Source organism: Pleurodeles waltl, chromosome 1_2 (genome assembly GCF_031143425.1).
Source record: "Pleurodeles waltl isolate 20211129_DDA chromosome 1_2, aPleWal1.hap1.20221129, whole genome shotgun sequence".
Lineage (NCBI taxonomy): Eukaryota > Metazoa > Chordata > Amphibia > Caudata > Salamandridae > Pleurodeles > Pleurodeles waltl.
Genome location: NC_090437.1, coordinates 1,022,103,699 through 1,022,121,461, shown reverse-complemented (window position 1 = coordinate 1,022,121,461; position 17,763 = coordinate 1,022,103,699). Strand labels below are relative to the sequence as shown.

General features: G+C 44.3%; 1 protein-coding gene across 1 annotated transcript in view; it reads right to left on the bottom strand.

Moving 5' to 3' along the window:
• Positions 1-17,763, bottom strand: part of PDS5A (PDS5 cohesin associated factor A) — an 831,005-nt gene that overhangs the window by 682,219 nt on the left and 131,023 nt on the right. Inside the window, exons 9-11 of the mRNA XM_069202018.1 lie at positions 10,119-10,234; positions 2,432-2,526; positions 1,891-2,036 (exon numbers count right to left, since the gene is read on the bottom strand). Of these exons, the coding sequence (XP_069058119.1) occupies positions 1,891-2,036; positions 2,432-2,526; positions 10,119-10,234 (357 nt within the window). The remainder of the gene's footprint in view (positions 1-1,890; positions 2,037-2,431; positions 2,527-10,118; positions 10,235-17,763) is intronic.

Sequence of the window (17,763 nt, the reverse complement as noted above, 5' to 3'; positions counted from 1 at the left end):
AAAACAGGTCTTCAACAACAGACGGTGAAAAGACGCTTGCAAGCAAGAAGTAAAAAGAGTGAATTAGTGCATCCCTCTTGAACAATGGCTACAAGGTCAGTCGTTACTAATGGAAAGCGGTGAGGTACTTTGAGAAGTATAAAGACAGATCTCAGATGAGAAAATCTTAAAGCACTAAAATGTAAGTTGTTTTTAAAATGTAGGCTATTTCTGCTATGTACCACTTGTGCAATTCCCACTACTGACTTTCATGTTCGGAAGTTAACTGACTACTTACTTGCCACCTTTCCCCTCATACCATAAACCTTTGTAACGCTTTCACTGCCCCACAATATTTTTGATTCTTAACACACTGCTAATCTAAAAATATGCTTAACCTTTACTTGAGGTCTAAACTTAGGTTCAACTTCATTTACACCAACTGTCAACTTAATCCAAACTACATCTCTTACTAGGCAAAACCCTGCAAGCAAGCATGCAACTTGTCATATCTAGCCTGGTTTCCTGCTGCACTCTTCTCCTTACCTCCTCATCCTTACATTCCCTTACACAGACTCCATTTGTCGTTCTTGTGCTAGCAGCCGTCTTGAGACAGCAACTGCGAATCAAGCACCGGCTGAGGGGACTAATACTTAGCAACCTCTGCTGGTTATGAGCAGATGCCAGAACTAACCAATGATCTACTTTGTTTAAAAGCTTGTGGGGTTCTCCAATCATTGAAGAGTTGTCGTTGACCACATTTCGCAAGCTTCTTTTTAAGTGTCTATATCGTGATGAGCTCTGAAAGGCTAAGTGCAGTCAGTGCTTACCTTTGTCTGAAGGGTTATTCTGCTACCAGAAGTAACACACAAAAAGGGAATGGGGGAAGTTTCACTTTGGGACAATGGAAGGCACTGGAATCCTCTGGTACCTCCTAGATAAACATGTTTTGACATGTAGAAACAGAAGAGTATGTGCAGGCTGAGATGCCAAAGAACATCACCACCCCAGCACAAAGGAAACCATCATCCTTCACAGCACATAAAAAAAAGTTTCAATGAACCCCAGTACTCGACACAGATTAGTAAACTACAGAAAGCATCCTTCATACATCTAATCATATGCAAAAATATGAAGCCCAAGAACCATGTTTTGGGGACCAAATGGACGTTTTACAAGAGAATGCCAGTATGCAGTAAACTACAGGAAAAGAGGAAAATAGTCAGACATGCCTGAAAAGAACCCCATGATATGGCGTGTGATGGTGGTAGTCAGTCGCATAGTTGGCTGTTATTCTAATCTTGTAGCGCAGGTCTGGTATCGAAAAGACATGAAACACGATGCCCATACAGGGTTCTTATGTAATTACACAACTTACTGAAGGGAAAAAAACAGGTCACTGAAGCACAGCGTGCAACAACTTCTATAAGTCACAAAAACAGATTTAGTTCAATCAAGGAGTTTGTGTCCCAGAGCCTTACAGGCTGCAGGGAACGTGATCATTAATGGCATGATGTATGTGGTATTTCTATATCGCATACCAACCCAAACGGTAGCGGGGCGCCATAGAGGGTAAAAGACCAGCATAAAGTTAAGGAGGGATAGGTGATGTGGAAGGATTGTGGGTTGTTAATCCATTGTGATTGTGTTCTTTAAAGAGGTACATCTTCAACTCTTTCCTAACTTGGAATTGTGTTGTGGCAGCCCTAAAGGATATGGGGATGTTGTTCCAGATCCTGGGTGTATAGATTAAGGGTTAATCCTTAAGTAAAAATATATATTTTTTAAAAAGATTGTGAATAAGCAAATTATAATACTCCAGACATAAATGTATAAAGCAGAAGTGACTATATATTTCAAGGTTACATTTTAAACATGCCGAGTTAAGTAAAAATATACTGTTGACCTTACCCGCTTATCCAGTGTCCTTTCTCTTACAAATCCAAGTAGTTGATCATTTACTAAGGAAAGGTCTCTCTTCCCTGCAGTTATAATGGTAACAATGACATCATGGCGTATGGCTTCTTCAGGATCATGTGACCGAACCTTTAAGAATTCTGAAAGAATTTCAAATGTTTTACGACTACTGATAAGACTATTATATCTGATCAATCATTAAAATTTGAACAAAGCTCATCACCATGATGGACTATTTTTGTTATAGAGAACAATGACCGTCACACAGTCAAAGATCAACTGAATTGCTTCCACCGTGACTTTTTTGTTCTCTGTAGCAGATAAGACAAGTGTTATATGCAAATGTCTCCCAATTAAATAATCAAAATTGGTAACATTTTTGATACAGCAATTCAAATTATGGATGACGAGCGAATGAGACAGGAGGGAACAACAGCAGGACCTAAACAATACGACCCATAACAGTGTATGAAACAATTAAACTTTTGTACACAAATGGTTTCTAGTTATGATAATCACAATTTTGTTAACTTACCAGTCAAGTCCCTTGCTAAATCTGGATGGTTCATTAAGCAATGACTGGCAAACTTCACACACTCTAATCTCACAGGGACATGAATATCATTGAACCTGAACGAAAAACATGCAAACATCAGTCAGCCCTCATCAAAAAGACTTTATTTCAGCACAAAATGCCAGAAAAGCGCACATAAATAAAAATCACATTATCAGAATAAGAACACATCAGATTAACCATCAATATTCCACAACAGTCCACAAGAATAGATGACCTGGGTGTTTCACAAACAATTTATTTTTACAAAATGAAAAAAAGACCAATTGTAAGGAAATGCCTCCTTGGCATGGTTACCCCCTGACTTTTTGCCTTTGCTGATGCTATGTTTTGAATTGAAAGTGTGCTGAGGCCTGCTAACCAGGCCCCAGCACCAGTGTTCTTTCCCTAACCTGTACTTTTGTATCCACAATTGGCACACCCTGGCATCCAGATAAGTCCCTTGTAAATGGTACCCCTGGTACCAAGGGCCCTGATGCCAAGGAAGGTCTCTAAGGGCTGCAGCATGTCTTATGCCACCCTGGAGACCCCTCACTCTGCACAGACACACTGCTTGCCAGCTTGTGTGTGCTGGTGAGATCAAAACGAGTAAGTCGACATGGCACTCCCCTCAGGGTGCCATGCCAGCCTCTCACTGCCTATGCAAGTATAGATAAGTCACCCCTCTAGCAGGCCTTACAGCCCTAAGGCAGGGTGCACTATACCATAGGTGAGAGCACTGTGCCCCTACAGTGTCTAAGCAAAACCTTAGACATTGTAAGTGCAGGGTAGCCATAAGAGTATATGGTCTGGGAGTCTGTCAAACACGAACTCCACAGCAGCATAATGGCTACACTGAAAACTGGGAAGTTTGGTATCAAACTTCTCAGCACAATAAATGCACACTGATGCCAGTGTACATTTTATTGTAAAATACACCCCAGAGGGCACCTTAACCGACTATCTGTGTAGGGTGACTGGTTCCAGCAGCCTGCCACAACCGAGACATGTTGCTGGCCCCATGGGGAGAGTGCCTTTGTCACTCTGAGGCCAGTAACAAAGCCTGCACTGGGTGGAGATGCTAACACCTCCCCCAGGCAGGAGCTGTAACACCTGGCCTCAAAGGCTCACCCCCTTTGTTCCAGCACCACAGGGCACTCCAGCTAGTGGAGTTGCCCGCCCCCTCCGGCCAAGGCCCCACTTTTGGCGGCAAGGCCGGGGGAAATAATGAGAATACCAAGGAGGAGTCACTGGCCAGTCAGGACAGCCCCTAAGGTGTCCTGAGCTAAAGTGACTAACTTTTAGAAATCCTCCATCTTGCAGATGGAGGATTCCCCCAATAGGATTAGGGATGTGACCCCCTCCCCTTGGGAGGAGGCACAAAGAGGGTGTACCCACCCTCAGGGCTAGTAGCCATTGGCTACTAACCCCCCAGACCTAAACACGCCCTTAAATTTAGTATTTAAGGGCTTCCCTGAACCTAAGAATTTAGATTCCTGAAACTACAAGAAGAAGAGGACTGCTGAGCTGAAAGACCCCTGCAGAAGAAGAAAAGAAGACACCAACTGCTTTGGCCCCAGACCTACCGGCCTGTCTCCTGCCTTCTAAAGAAACCTGCTCCAGCGACGCTTTCCCAAGGACCAGCGACCTCTGAATCCTCAGAGGACTGCCCTGCTTCAAGAAAGACAAGAAACTCCTGAGGACAGCGGCCCTGCTCCAAAAAGACTGCAACTTTGTTACAGAGGAGCAGATTTAAAGACCCCTGCAAATCCCCGCAAGAAGCGTGAGACTTGCAACACTGCACCCGGCGACCCCGACTCGACTGGTGGAGAACCAACAACTCAGGGAGGACCCTCCAGCGACTCCGAGACCGTGAGTAACCAAAGTTGTCCCCCCTGAGCCCCCACAGCGACGCCTGCAGAGGGAATCCCGAGGCTCCCCCTGACGGCGACTGCCTGAACCTAAAGTCCCGACGGCTGGAAAAGACCCTGCACCCGCAGCCCCCAGCACCTGAAGGAACGGAACTTCTGTGCAGGAGTGACCCCCAGGAAGCCCTCTCCCTTGCCCAGGTGGTGGCTACCCCGAGGAGCCCCCCCCCCCTTGCCTGCCTGCACCGCTGAAGAGACCCCCTGGTCCCCATTGAAAACCCGACGCGTGTTTGCACACTGCACCCGGCCGCCCCCGCGCTGCTGAGGGTGTACTTTTTGTGCTGACTTGTGTCCCCCCGCCCCGGGCTACAAGCAGTACAGATCCAGCTGCAAAAGGCCCATATTAGCCACCAGCGCGGCCCCCCCTATTAGCTACTTAGAATACGCTACAGATTTCTCAGCTAAATGCAGCAAGCAATGAAACGGACGGTTAAATAGTGTTCCGAGGCGTGTTTGGTGGGTGGGGGCTCGGGTGGTTTCATGTTTTTTTTTCATGCAGTTAAGTGGAATCCTGTGGTTGACAATTGAACAGCTTGTAATGTACATTTGAAATACAAAACCAATAAAATATTTACAAAAAAAAACTGTCATATAGGTAACATATGAATGGAACACAAAATATACTCTGATAATAGAAAAACTAAGGTGGCCGAGTAAAAGCAGCAACACGCTGGGTTGCTATACAAGAGAGTTTTCTGAAAACTAGGTTAAGAAGGACTCTGCTGTGGACTGTGGGTTAATAAAGAGTAGTTTTAACAAATAAGGAAAAGTGGCAACCTTAGGTAAGAATTTTGAGAGAGTACTGAACTATGTAAATACAGTTCTGAGGCATTTTACAATATCAAACCACTCCATGACAACACAAGACATTAAACAACATCCACTTAACAGTTAGTCTAATTTAAAATGATACTGTAGACCAAAGGTCTCCAACCTTTTCTATAATAACGGCTACTTCTATTCAATGAGAATCAGCATGAGCTGCTATTATTAGTGTTGAAATAGTGAGCAGATCAGACACAATTACATTAATGGCCACTACACGCAAGATTGCTGGTAGTGTCCACCGCAGTGCAGCAGGCAGATTGGCAGTAATGTAAAAAAAAAAAAAAAAAAAAAAAAAAAAATGAAAAGCATTTATCAATTTGGAATACCAATAGCCACAGCATCAATGCCCCCAGCACCACGATGATGGTATTTGGAATAAGTCTCCTCAAACACTATGATTTGTCACTCAAATATCCGCTTTAAATATACTTTGGAAATCCACTTTATCACTTTGTAAGCATATGCTTTCATCCAGCTCCTAATTTAGTAGGCTGGACTGCCTATAAGAAAACTACTTGCAGGGAGCCAGTGAGCTACCAGTAGCTCACGAGCTACTCTTTGGAGAAGCCTGCTGTAGACCTTTACAAGATGCCTGAAACAACTGCTTCAGATACACACTTCAAATCCTCAAATATGCAAGTACCTTAAATAAACTCTTGCTAAAAGCATCAAACAACTCTAACAATTACAACACACATACAAGCAAAAATACACATGTACGCAGCACACTGACTACACCCACAGCACGGCTGATTTAACTAAATCAGAAAAAACAACTCTAGTCTATGATGGAATCCTCAAGCCCAGAGCATAAAAGTACCCAATGCAGCTTCCAAACTAGAAACACAATTGGGCTTCTGTAATCCAGAGAGCACAGACTACATATTTAAAGCATCATACAGCCTTAAAAAAAAACTGCCATGTGTGCAGCCTGGGTAAGGTGCTTCTTCCCCACAAAGTTAAAGTCATTACTCTGCATCTAGTGGTTGGGTCATTATTCTGTGGCTGGGCCTGGAAAACTCCCAAAGCCATACCCTCCCGCCCCCAATCCCCCCGCAAAAGGTGACGTCAATCATTTGGGTTTATAACCCTCCTTGTGTGATGTCAGACGTATGCCCTGAAAATCCCTTGAAGCAGGCACCATCTTAAGATTCTTTTTTCTTTCTCTGGATGGCAGTTTTTTTTTATTTTTTTTATTTCAAAATAGGTTTTATTGGGGTTTTACGTAAGTAAAGTACAGATACAGTAAAGATGTAAAGCGGAGTGAAGAACCAGCTCCTGCGGGGGTAACATATACGGTAGTTCAGATCAATACTTTAGAATGGGATGTGTGGGAGCAATATGTCCTGAATATGGTGTGTATAGTTGTATTCAATATATTATGGAGATGTGCATTTTTTAAGATTATTACAGGGGGCTGGTTAGACGGTGGCTATACAAAGAAGGTCACCCCTGTTGATCGTATGAGTTATGATATGAAGAAAGGAAGTGGGAGAGTTGTGAGAGAAAATAGGCCAGATAGGGGGAGAGTATGGGGAGGGGTGCGGGAGGGGTGAATAGGGATGGTGTAGTGACCTGGAGCCCGGGTGAGGTGGGGGTTGGGGGGCAAAATGGGTAAGGGGGAAGGCAGGAGAGGTTAGCATGACCTATGGGTGAGGACCTCTTATTGGCACGGTGAGGTCAGACGGAGTCGCGTGGAACCGTGCAATTGACGTCCGAGACGACGTGGAGAGCTGGGAAGAAGATTTTCCGTTGGATGCTGCCGCATGGGTGAAATCATAAGGTGAGGAATCCACAGGTAGTTGTATCCATCAGAATCAAGTCTTACTGGAAGACATCTCGATGCACTAAGTAGTCAAAAATCTTAGACAAAAGAGGGTTAAAAAGTCAGTCAAAAAGTGACTATATAAGATCACGACCTCATCACAGCGACCACAATGCCAGTGACTGACAGGGAGTCGACCAATGCCACCTGACAGCGCGCAAGGGTACTGCTTGAAGAAAAATATCCAGTTCCAGTCTGACGCCTGGGGGAAATTCTAAGGTAAGGAATCTGCAACTAGAAGTCTATCAGATAATAAGATTAACAAGCATTTGCAATGCAATACGTCTCACATTTGCTTGAGTTAGAGCTATTGGCACTGTAAATTCATAACTTGGCACATAAATTGGTCAACCCTGCCTCATAATTTCGATTTCCCCCCCCATATAATTCCAGTGGTCCTGCATATAACTGAAGCACTTCCATTTACATTCTTCCTCCTCGGCAATTAAAATCTTGCCATTTATCATAATTTAAATTTGTCATGCTAATTACAATGGAATACCACTTTCACCACCGCACCATAAGAGCTGCTGGCTGGATAACAATTCCCTAAATAAAGACACAAGACAGCCACATAAGAGAAATAAACTAGAAGGGTCACCTAAACGTATCAAGAGTGTTCAAAGAGTCATACTGTAATAAAGATGGTAAATGGGCCCGAATTATGGTCATAATTGTAATAAGGAGAGAATATTTAACCATATACAGTAGTCATATAAACATTTATCAGAAATAAACTTTTGCCATTAGACTGTAATGCTCAAAACAGCCCCTACAGGGCACCATAACAAATATAACTTGTAAGAAACATGGTCATAAACCATATTGTTAGTACCTAGAGGGCATAACCCCATGGTAAAAAAACACAGGAGAAAGTAATGCATTAAAAGACACTGAATGGTGAGAGGGGTTATTATTTTGGGGCCTGACTAACCTAGTGTGGGGACTTCGAGATGATGTACCCTGAAAGAGCGCTTTGAAGGTGGTCCTGTTGTCCTAGGATCACCATAGGCCGAGTTATGAATACATATTTTGTAAAAAATAATGCCCTGCAAAGCATTTAGGGGCGAGTTTTCGTGCTGCGAATATTATAGTATGTTGATTGCAATGCTCAGAACAGTCAGCCCTTGGAGAGCATAGCCACATGAAAAAAGAATGGGAGAAAGTAATACAGTGTAACCATATATTTAGCCCCCCGAGGGCATAGTGCATTACACACTTTCAAGGCTAGCAGGCCTAATCCAATGCTATTACAAAAAAGATCCATACCACAACTTCTCCCAGCTGTAAAATAAAAGTTCTATCCATGAGGGAGCTTAAAAAGATAATGAATGGTAGTAGCCGTCATTATTTTGGAGTCCCTACTAACAGTGTGAGGACCCAGAGATGATGTCGACAGAAAGAGCACATTGTGGTCAATGTTTTGATGGTGGTCCCATTGACCTAGGATCACCACAGGCTGAGTTACGAGTATAAATGTTTTGTAATAGTAATGCCCTGCAAAGCAATATGGGGCAAGTTTCCCCAAGTACAGTTAATATTGTAGTATTGGCTTTGAGGATTTCTGTTTTATTGTAAAGCATTTACCAATTTCAAGTGTTTCAAGGGGAGAGCCACAAGACATCACACTGATTAGTTAACAATGTGACCAGCGCTCCAAAACCGCCAATCGAGTTCACGCTGTTGAGCCTGTTCGCGCTGTGAGCACCATGGCTGCCATGCAGCGCGTATGGGAGACAAAAAATATATAGTTCGCCCACACTGAAGTATATTGGCAACTGTGCAATAATCCATGTAACGGGCAGTCTGCAATGTGTGACAAAAACAGCCTCAAGGCAGGACAAACCTAAAGCATTTACCAATGACATCAAGGGAGTTTTGAAAGGCAAGCCCACGACTGATTGAAAGTGATGGGCATGACATGGGTGTGCTTAAAAGTCCACAATACTTACAACAGGTCAAAGCGCTTACGCACTCAACCTAAACATGTATGTATATCTGGATGGTTCAGTTTTCTGGACACTTGCAGGAGTCATGAGAGCACCTACCTTTAAATAGAACAATCCAACTGGCCAAGAGGGCCTCATTTCCTGTCAAACCGCCTCACTCTTTCAGGAGGTGGGGTTCTGATTGGATGGCTGCAACAAGAGACGTAATGTTACAGTTGCCATTTCAGGACATGGGGACGTGTTCCCTTTGTCCTGAAAAGCAAAAATAAAAATAAGGTAAAGGTGGGCTCTATTGAGTGGGGTTACCCGGACATATTGGACCTTGCAGGCCATGGAAAACCATTAAAAAAAAAAAAGTGAGAGGGATGAGTGCCTGTGGTGGATTGGTCACATGTGGGCGGTTGGCCTTCCAGCTAAGCCGCACACACGGCTAACTAACTAGACGTTTCATTAGTTTCAGACTTTTCACTTGATGAATCACGAGAAACCACAAAATGCACTTAGAATTATCCTTAAACAGGATGTGTAAATACAGGAGATTTGTAAAATTATGGAACACAAATGTATTTTTAAGTGAAAAAGGAATAAATACGTTAAGCAACTTAACACATTAACAGTTCAGGAAGGATGCAGTGAACACTACCCAATGAATTAATATAATTGTACAAGAATTGCAGGCAGGTTCATAAATTTGTTGTGCCACACCCTGCTGACATACAAATGGCAATCTCTGCCCAAAAAAAAAATGCACAGCTTGAAATATTCCAGGTGTCAAGGCACTGTGCCTATGAACCCAGACGCTTAAAATAACAACGTTTATAGTCAAAAGCTTCTTTCCAGACAAAGAATAGTACTTCTAATCATAGATCGCATAGTTTAGTGAGCTTTGATCATTTAGGGCCTGCATTTGAAACTATCTACTCAATCGGCAAAACAGATAAATATACCTTTATCCATTGCATGCAGAAAGGCTCTGAATGAACCATTGGTATCCCTGAACTGATGGAACTACTCTGACATTTGAGTGAGAACATGAAAGGCTCTGGAAACAAAGTATTGAGACTATAAATATCACATTCTAGGAAGATAAATGTAATGAACCCTGTTGAAAAACTTTCTAAAGGAGAAAGTATACTTACCGTCCAAGAAAGCACTGCCAAAGAGGTCTATTTTGTGAAGCCAAGTCTGAATCTTTAGAGCCAAACAATTTGGCCAGAAGGCGCACAACTGCCAATCGTTCCTCTCCATCATTGCTCTGCAATGAAATAAAACTGTGAATCAAAAATGATCAAAGTAGAAAGCCTTAAAAAAAAAAAAATATGTTGAGCTGCATATGAAAACAGTTCAATTTAAGAATAATTCTCTAGTACAGGTTAGAGTAACTAACTTATGGAACCTGGAATTGGGAGTGTAGGAAACTGGATTATTGTGTGGTTGTGAAGTCTCACAATGTAATGTCACAATCTTTATCAGGCCCAGATACGTTTCTTTAATAAAACCCTTAGCTCTGTCCTGAGTAGCTGTGGGACAGAACAGTCAGGTTTAATCAACTGAACAATAAATATCCAACATCAATCGATAAAAAAATAAGTGTATTTTTAGCTTTAGACATCAAAACGACAACTCTATTGAGAGGAACGGGAGATACGATTTTTCAAACAATAGTAAAGTTAATTGAATTTAGTAATTAGATGCTATATAACGATGCAAGCAGGTTGCTCATTACTTGCCAGAACTGTTAATTAGCATAAGATTGCCAGCTCTCAGCCTGTGTTAAGTCTAGATAAGGTGTGAAAAACATGCAAACTGTCTGCCAGGAGCAAACAGGCTGCTCCAAATAGGCAGAGTTGACTACTCTTAAGTATACAGGAAATGCAGGGTGGGGGCTGTGGGCATCTCTTTTGGCACTGCAGTTTCAAAGCCATCTTGACAGAAAGGTTGAGCCACATACAACATTTGAGGCACATTTGAAAGAGAGAAGAGGATAGCAAGGAATTTTCTCTGGGGGTTTGTGGGCACAGAGCTGGTGTCGAAATGGGTTTGTAGAGTAGATGCGGGAGAAAAGGATCGCCACAGGACACTCCACACAAACACACAGGTCTCAGTGTTCACATTTAGAGAGCTAGAAGACTTTTGCCATCCTGGATATGCCATAACATTAAATTGTTGTCCTGCATGAATTGAAACAAACAGGAATTACTGCAAAAGTAGGCAAGTCGGGGCCTGTGAACTCTTATCCCATTGGCTAGGGAGGGTTCAGGAGCAAACTCCACCACCTAGCTCATGTCTATGTTCAACTAAACAGTCTACTCCCAGTAGGGAGATGCACCACCTTAACAGTTTGGGATTGTCACCTTTCATTTGCTTAAACTGTAGGAGGGGCTTGTGGTCTACCTGAACAAGGAACTGAGTGCCAAACAGGTTTGGCCTCAGCTTCAAGGCCCAGACCACAGCAAAGGCCTGCCTCTCAATGACTGACCACCTTATACTACAGGTTAATCCTCGCCCTCTTCATTAAGCTGTGAAAGTACTGCCCCTATTCCTACCTCTGAAGTATCTGTCTGGACAATTAATTGTTTGGAGTAGTAAGGACTTCTGAGAATGGGAGCAGAGCCTATTTTAGGTCATCAAAGGCTTTTTGGCAGCTGGCTGTCCATAAGACTTTCTTGGGCATCCTTTTGGATGTGAGGTCATTTCAGGAGGCTACAATGGAGACATACCCTTTTATGAACCTTCTGTAATACCCAGTCAGGCCTAAGAAGGCTCTGACTTGGGAATGAGTGGTAGGGGCAACCCAATCCATTATAGTTGGGATTTTGCCCTATAGTGGCTGACATTAGCCTCCACCTACCAGGTGAACCAAATAAACCACTTTGCCTTGCCCAATCTGGCATTTGGATGCCTTGACAGTGAGCACTACCTTCTCTAAAGCCTCTAGCACAGTTCCAAAGTGGACCAGGTGATCCTCGCACGTGGGCCAAAGACCGTTACATCATCTAGATAAGCTGCAGTAAAGCTTTCCAAGCCTTGGAGAACTTTGTTCACCAACCTTTGAAATGTTGCAAGGGCATTCTTCAAACCAAGGGGCATCACTGTGAAGTGATAGCACCCACCAGGTGCTGAGAATGCGGTCTTTGGTTTTGCATCGTCAGATAACTTGATCTACCAATAACCTGCAGTAAAGTCAAATGTACTGAGATACGTGGCTGCAGGTTTTGTTGAATCTCTCAACTAAACCATGTGTATGAGGACGGTATGGGGAGGTGAATTTGTATGTCATCCCACAATCCTTTTAACTATGCAGACATGAGGTCTGCACCTTTGTTTGATACCACCTCCTTAGTCAAACCCACCCTAGAGAGGATTACCAGGAGGGCCTCGGCCACTACAGGGGCTGTTGTGGTCCTAAGGGAAATTGCCTCTAGGTACCTGGTGGCATGGTCCACCACCACCAGTATAACTCTGCTCTCAGATTCAGTTTGAGGGTCCAAGGGGTAAACAAGGTCTATCCCCACCCTCTGCAAGAGTACCCCCAACCACCGGTAGTGGAAGGAAAGGGACCTTTGGAGTGCACCCTGTCTTGCCACTAGTTTGGCAGGTAACACAGGAGCAACAAAACTCTTCTGTGTCATCAGACATATGAGGCCAGTGAAAGTGAGGAACAAGTCTGTCTCAAGTCTTCCTTTGCCCCAAATGGCCTGCAAGGGGAATGTCATGTGCTATAGTCAATAAGAACTCCAAAAACCTTTGAGGAAAGACCAACCTCCTGAAGACACCATGTTTGGGGTCCTTGAAATCAGAATACAGGAAGCCATTGTCCCAGTGGTCCCTATGGGTCCCACTGATATCTCCTGTTTCCTGAGCAGCAGCTTGCTGTCTCCGGCTTTCCAGAGAAGCCCAGGACTTCTATTCCAGGCTACGTTACTCCCTGAGGGGTCCTCCTGCTCCCCGCTTTCCCCAACTCTTGGCCTGTGCTCTTGTCAGTGAAATGATACGCCCCTGGATGCCCAGCATTGCTTCATGGGCCTACAACTTCACTTCAGCCCAGGCTGAAGTCTCCAAATCATTGCCCAGTAAACCTTCTACAGGCAGGTCAGAGGATACTACAACTTTATTAGGGCCAGGAACCCCACCCAACCGAAGGGTTGGCACTTAGTGTTGTTGTGAGCATGTGTGACTTGGTAAGTGTGACCAAGTAGGTGTTGTTTAGGGGACACCAGTTTGGTGCTTGGTGCTCTTTTTAGGAAAGGTGCTCTCACATGTCCTATGTCCTTTTTGTCTACAGAAGTGGCACCAAGGTTTATTGTGGGAGGATGAAGAGAAAAATGATTTAGATCTACCCCCAGAAGAGTTTTTTGGGCCTGATGAAGACTCGTTCTTGTCTTTAGATTTGTCTCCACCCTTCCCCTGATTCTTGGAAGAATCCTTCTTGTCATCCCCAGTATGAGTTTGTATACCCACTCTGGTGTGAATCCATTTGTCTCCCATCTTGCTCCAAATTTGGGGATTGGTCATATCTTAGTTCACCAGATGTTTAGGCAGTTTGTCAGAAGTGCAGTAATACTAGGGGGCAGGACCAGGTTCTTTCTACACAATTGGTCCCTATTAACTACAGACCAGAGGGGTTCTGGAGACAATCTCGGGTTTTCACCTAAAATTCTTTGGGAACCCCGACAGACCTGCCCCAGCCAATCCATTTTTCCTATGGGATTGCACTTTTATTCAACAATTTGAAGGAATTCAACAGTTGGATTCTTTATCGTCACTTCAAGATGGGGGGCATCAACCTCCTCAGAGACATTATCAGAGAGGGAGACTGGATGGTCCGTATGGACCTGGAGGATGCATACCTATCAATCCCGATTTCTTTCCCTGCACAGGAAGTTTCTGCAGTTCAGATGGAACGGGCAATGGTTCCACTTCAAGGTCCTACCAATCGAACTCTCTTCCATCCATGGTGTTTCACCAAGGTGATGCAGCTGGTGACGGAAAAGCTCCATTTAAGGGGTGTTCATATGATCGTCTACTTAGAGGACATCCTCCTTAAGGCACAAGATACCCAATCCCTCACACAACACCTAGAATGAACCATACAATTGCTCCAAGACTTAGGGATTCTGATCAACTCAAATCAGATCTGACACCTCTACGACAGATGGAGTTTCTGGATTTCAAGATAGACTCTTTCTCTTCTCTCTCTTCCGGCCCAGAAATTACACTCAATTCAAAAGGAGATCCAATTAACTCTTCGCAAGGACAAAATATCCCTCAGAGTATTAGCCAGAATTGTGGGTTTATTAGCATCCTCCATACAAGGCCATATTCCCAGCGCCGTTACACTACAGGGTGCTTCAACGACTAGATTCCCCACCTACAGAAAGGATTAGCTTCCACAGAGCTCATACACCTCACACCAGAAACATTCAGCAAACTACTTTGGCGGCTGGACCACATGTCAGCCTGGAATGGCAGAGCCATCTTCGGCTTCCATCCTGATGTCATTCTGGAATAAGACGCCAGCAAGTGTGCCTTGGGGGGCCAGGTGCAGCACCGTTTTCACAGGCGGTCACTGGTCGCACAGCAAGTCTCAACTGCACATCAAGTGCCTAGAGCTTCTAGCAGGGTCTTTTGCAATAAGGACCCTAGCCCCATGTTCCAATTGCTGCATATTGCTATGCATGGACAGCATCTCAGCAGTCGAGTATGTCAACAAACTGGGGAGCGCATGGTCATGAATTTTAACAGATAAAAAAGGCCTTTCGGTATTACTGCCTCCAGAACCAGATAACTGAGACAGCTGAATACCTTCTGGGACAACTCAATAGGATAGCAGGTTGGAACTCCAGGTACCTCAAGGATTCCAGCAAATGGAAACTCCATCATTTAGTGTTCCAAGGCCTCGAAAAAGAGAATGTCATATAGATCTATTTGCATCCTGTCTATCACATCAAATAGTCAGGTTCTTCTTGTGGAGGCCAGATCCCATGGCCACAGTCACGGACGCCTTTCTACAACAATGGACAAATCCACTTCTCTATGCCTTTCCCCCGTTTATCATGATACTGGGAGAAGCAGCCCAAACTCGACAACAGAGGGTGGAACGGATCCTGGTCACACCCCTTTGGAGAGCACAGCCATGGTTCCCTGTACTTATGGAAATGTCCAGAGACACCCCAGTACAGAGTCCAATGCTACACTGTTAGATCCAGAAGGGGTGCCCCACTGTCTGATCAATTCAGAAAAAACTCCAACTCATGGCACAACGCATTTCAGGCAGCGTTGGACTCTGCCAGACCTTCCGGAGCAATGTCTCGGGTTTGTATCTGCTTTATGGTCATCCGCCACTCAAGCGTTACACCTCTGCCTGCGGCATATGGGTACAATGGTGCAACACACGGAACTGGATCCCTTGGGGTTCCCCATTACCTCTAACAAACTTTCCGTCAGAAATGGCATCTGAAGGTCTAAGCTACTAGTCGGTTAATAATTACCGGTATGCTATTTCTGTAGGTCACATGGCCACTGATGAGAAGTCAGTAGGAGAACATCCATTGGTAAGTTGGGTAAGGAGGCATTCAATTCGCTGAAGAACCCAAATTATGCATAGTTCACTGCGTAAAAGAATATGAAGATCGAACTATAGAGTATTGTCAGATCCCGGTGGGAGGGGGGTGTCAATTCCTGATTTCTCTCCAGAAGCCCTTTCCTCCGGTGTCTTCAGCTACCTCACTACACTGGGTGAGATGGATCCTGACTGAAGCAGGAGTTGACACCTCAAAGTTTGGTGCTCACTCAGTAAGAGGTGCTATGTCAAAGTCATTTTCCCTAGGGTCACAGTTACAGGACGTAAGAGCGACGGACTTGTCAGCAGATTCAACATTTTTAATATTTTATTATAAACTTTTTGTTGATGTGGCTTCTATTGTATTACATCAACTTTAAACAAGCACAATCCTAAGCCTCCGGTCCCCACATAGAATAAAAACAATTCCAGTTTATGCAACAAGGATTTTCAATTCTATTAAGGACTCAGAGGGGAGGATTATCCCACAAATTTCTTATTAACTACCCCCCTCCCCCCCATCTTCCATGCGGACTGTTTTCAAGCGTTGCGATCTCTGTAGCAGTTATTGATATGCATCTAATCATAATTTGTACATAATGCATTGTCTCCCTTAATAAGACAGTCATAGTTATTACAATTTACAGTAACTTGACTCAGTGTACTTGCATGACGTAATTCACTTTCAACAGTGTTACAACAGTGTTACAACATTGTTACCTTTTCTTTCTTCACAGTCGTGGATAAAACACGTCCGGCTAGTTGGGACGTGGACACCTTCAAGTTCTCATGTGGGACCCATGTAATGATACAAGCATGGGTAAAATGTAATCTACAACCAGGACGGGCAGCTACATCCAGAGGAATAAAAGCCCTTATTGGAGGTGTAAAGGTTTGAAACCTACATCTTTGCGCCAGTGCAAGGGCAGATACTGATATTATAAGGTATCCTGTTAACGACAGACCGTATATGCCTATAGGGAAGTGGCCCTTTTGGGCATGGTCAGTCCCATGTTTTGCCACTTTTCAACAGAGGTGCACTGGGACCGGTCCCCAGTGCCAGTGCTCTTTCACTATAACAAGATAAAATTCGAATTGCATACAATTGCCACCCAGTGTAGTATCTCTATAAGTCCACAGTAAATGGTACCTGGGAACTAGGACCTGATGTAGGAAGTTGGCTCTGTATGTGCTATTTCAAAGTAAGGAATAGCATGCACAGAGTCCAAGGGTTCCCCTTAGAGGTAAGATAGTGGCAAAAAGAGATAATACCAATGCTCTATTTTGTGGTAGTGTGGTCGAGCAGTAGGCTTATCCAAGGAGTAGTGTTAAGCATTTGTTGTACATACACATAGACAATAAATGAGGTACACACACTCAGAGACAAATCCAGCCAATAGGTTTTTATATAGAAAAATATCTTTTCTTAGTTTATTTTAAGAACCACAGGTTCAAATTCTACATGTAATATCTCATTCGAAAGGTATTGCAGGTAAGTACTTTAGGAACTTCAAATCATCAAAATTGCATGTATACTTTTCAAGTTATTCACAAATAGCTGTTTTAAAAGTGGACACTTAGTGCAATTTTCACAGTTCCTAGGGGAGGTAAGTATTTGTTAGGTTAACCAGGTAAGTAAGACACTTACAGGGCTTAGTTCTTGGTCCAAGGTAGCCCACCGTTGGGGGTTCAGAGCAACCCCAAAGTCACCACACCAGCAGCTCAGGGCCGGTCAGGTGCAGAGTTCAAAGTGGTGCCCAAAACACATAGGCTAGAATGGAGAGAAGGGGGTGCCCCGGTTCCGGTCTGCTTGCAGGTAAGTACCCGCGTCTTCGGAGGGCAGACCAGGGGGGTTTTGTAGGGCACCGGGGGGGGACACAAGTCCACACAGAAATTTCACCCTCAGCAGCGCGGGGGCGGCCGGGTGCAGTGTAGGAACAGGCGTCGGGTTCGCAATGTTAGTCTATGAGAGATCTCGGGATCTCTTCAGCGCTGCAGGCAGGCAAGGGGGGGATTCCTCGGGGAAACCTCCACTTGGGTAAGGGAGAGGGACACCTGGGGGTCACTTCTCCAGTGAAAGTCCGGTCCTTTAGGTCCTGGGGGCTGCGGGTGCAGGGTCTCTCCCAGGCGTCGGGACTTTAGGTTCAAAGAGTCGCGGTCAGGGGAAGCCTCGGGATTCCCTCTGCAGGCGGCGCTGTGGGGGCTCAGGGGGGACAGGTTTT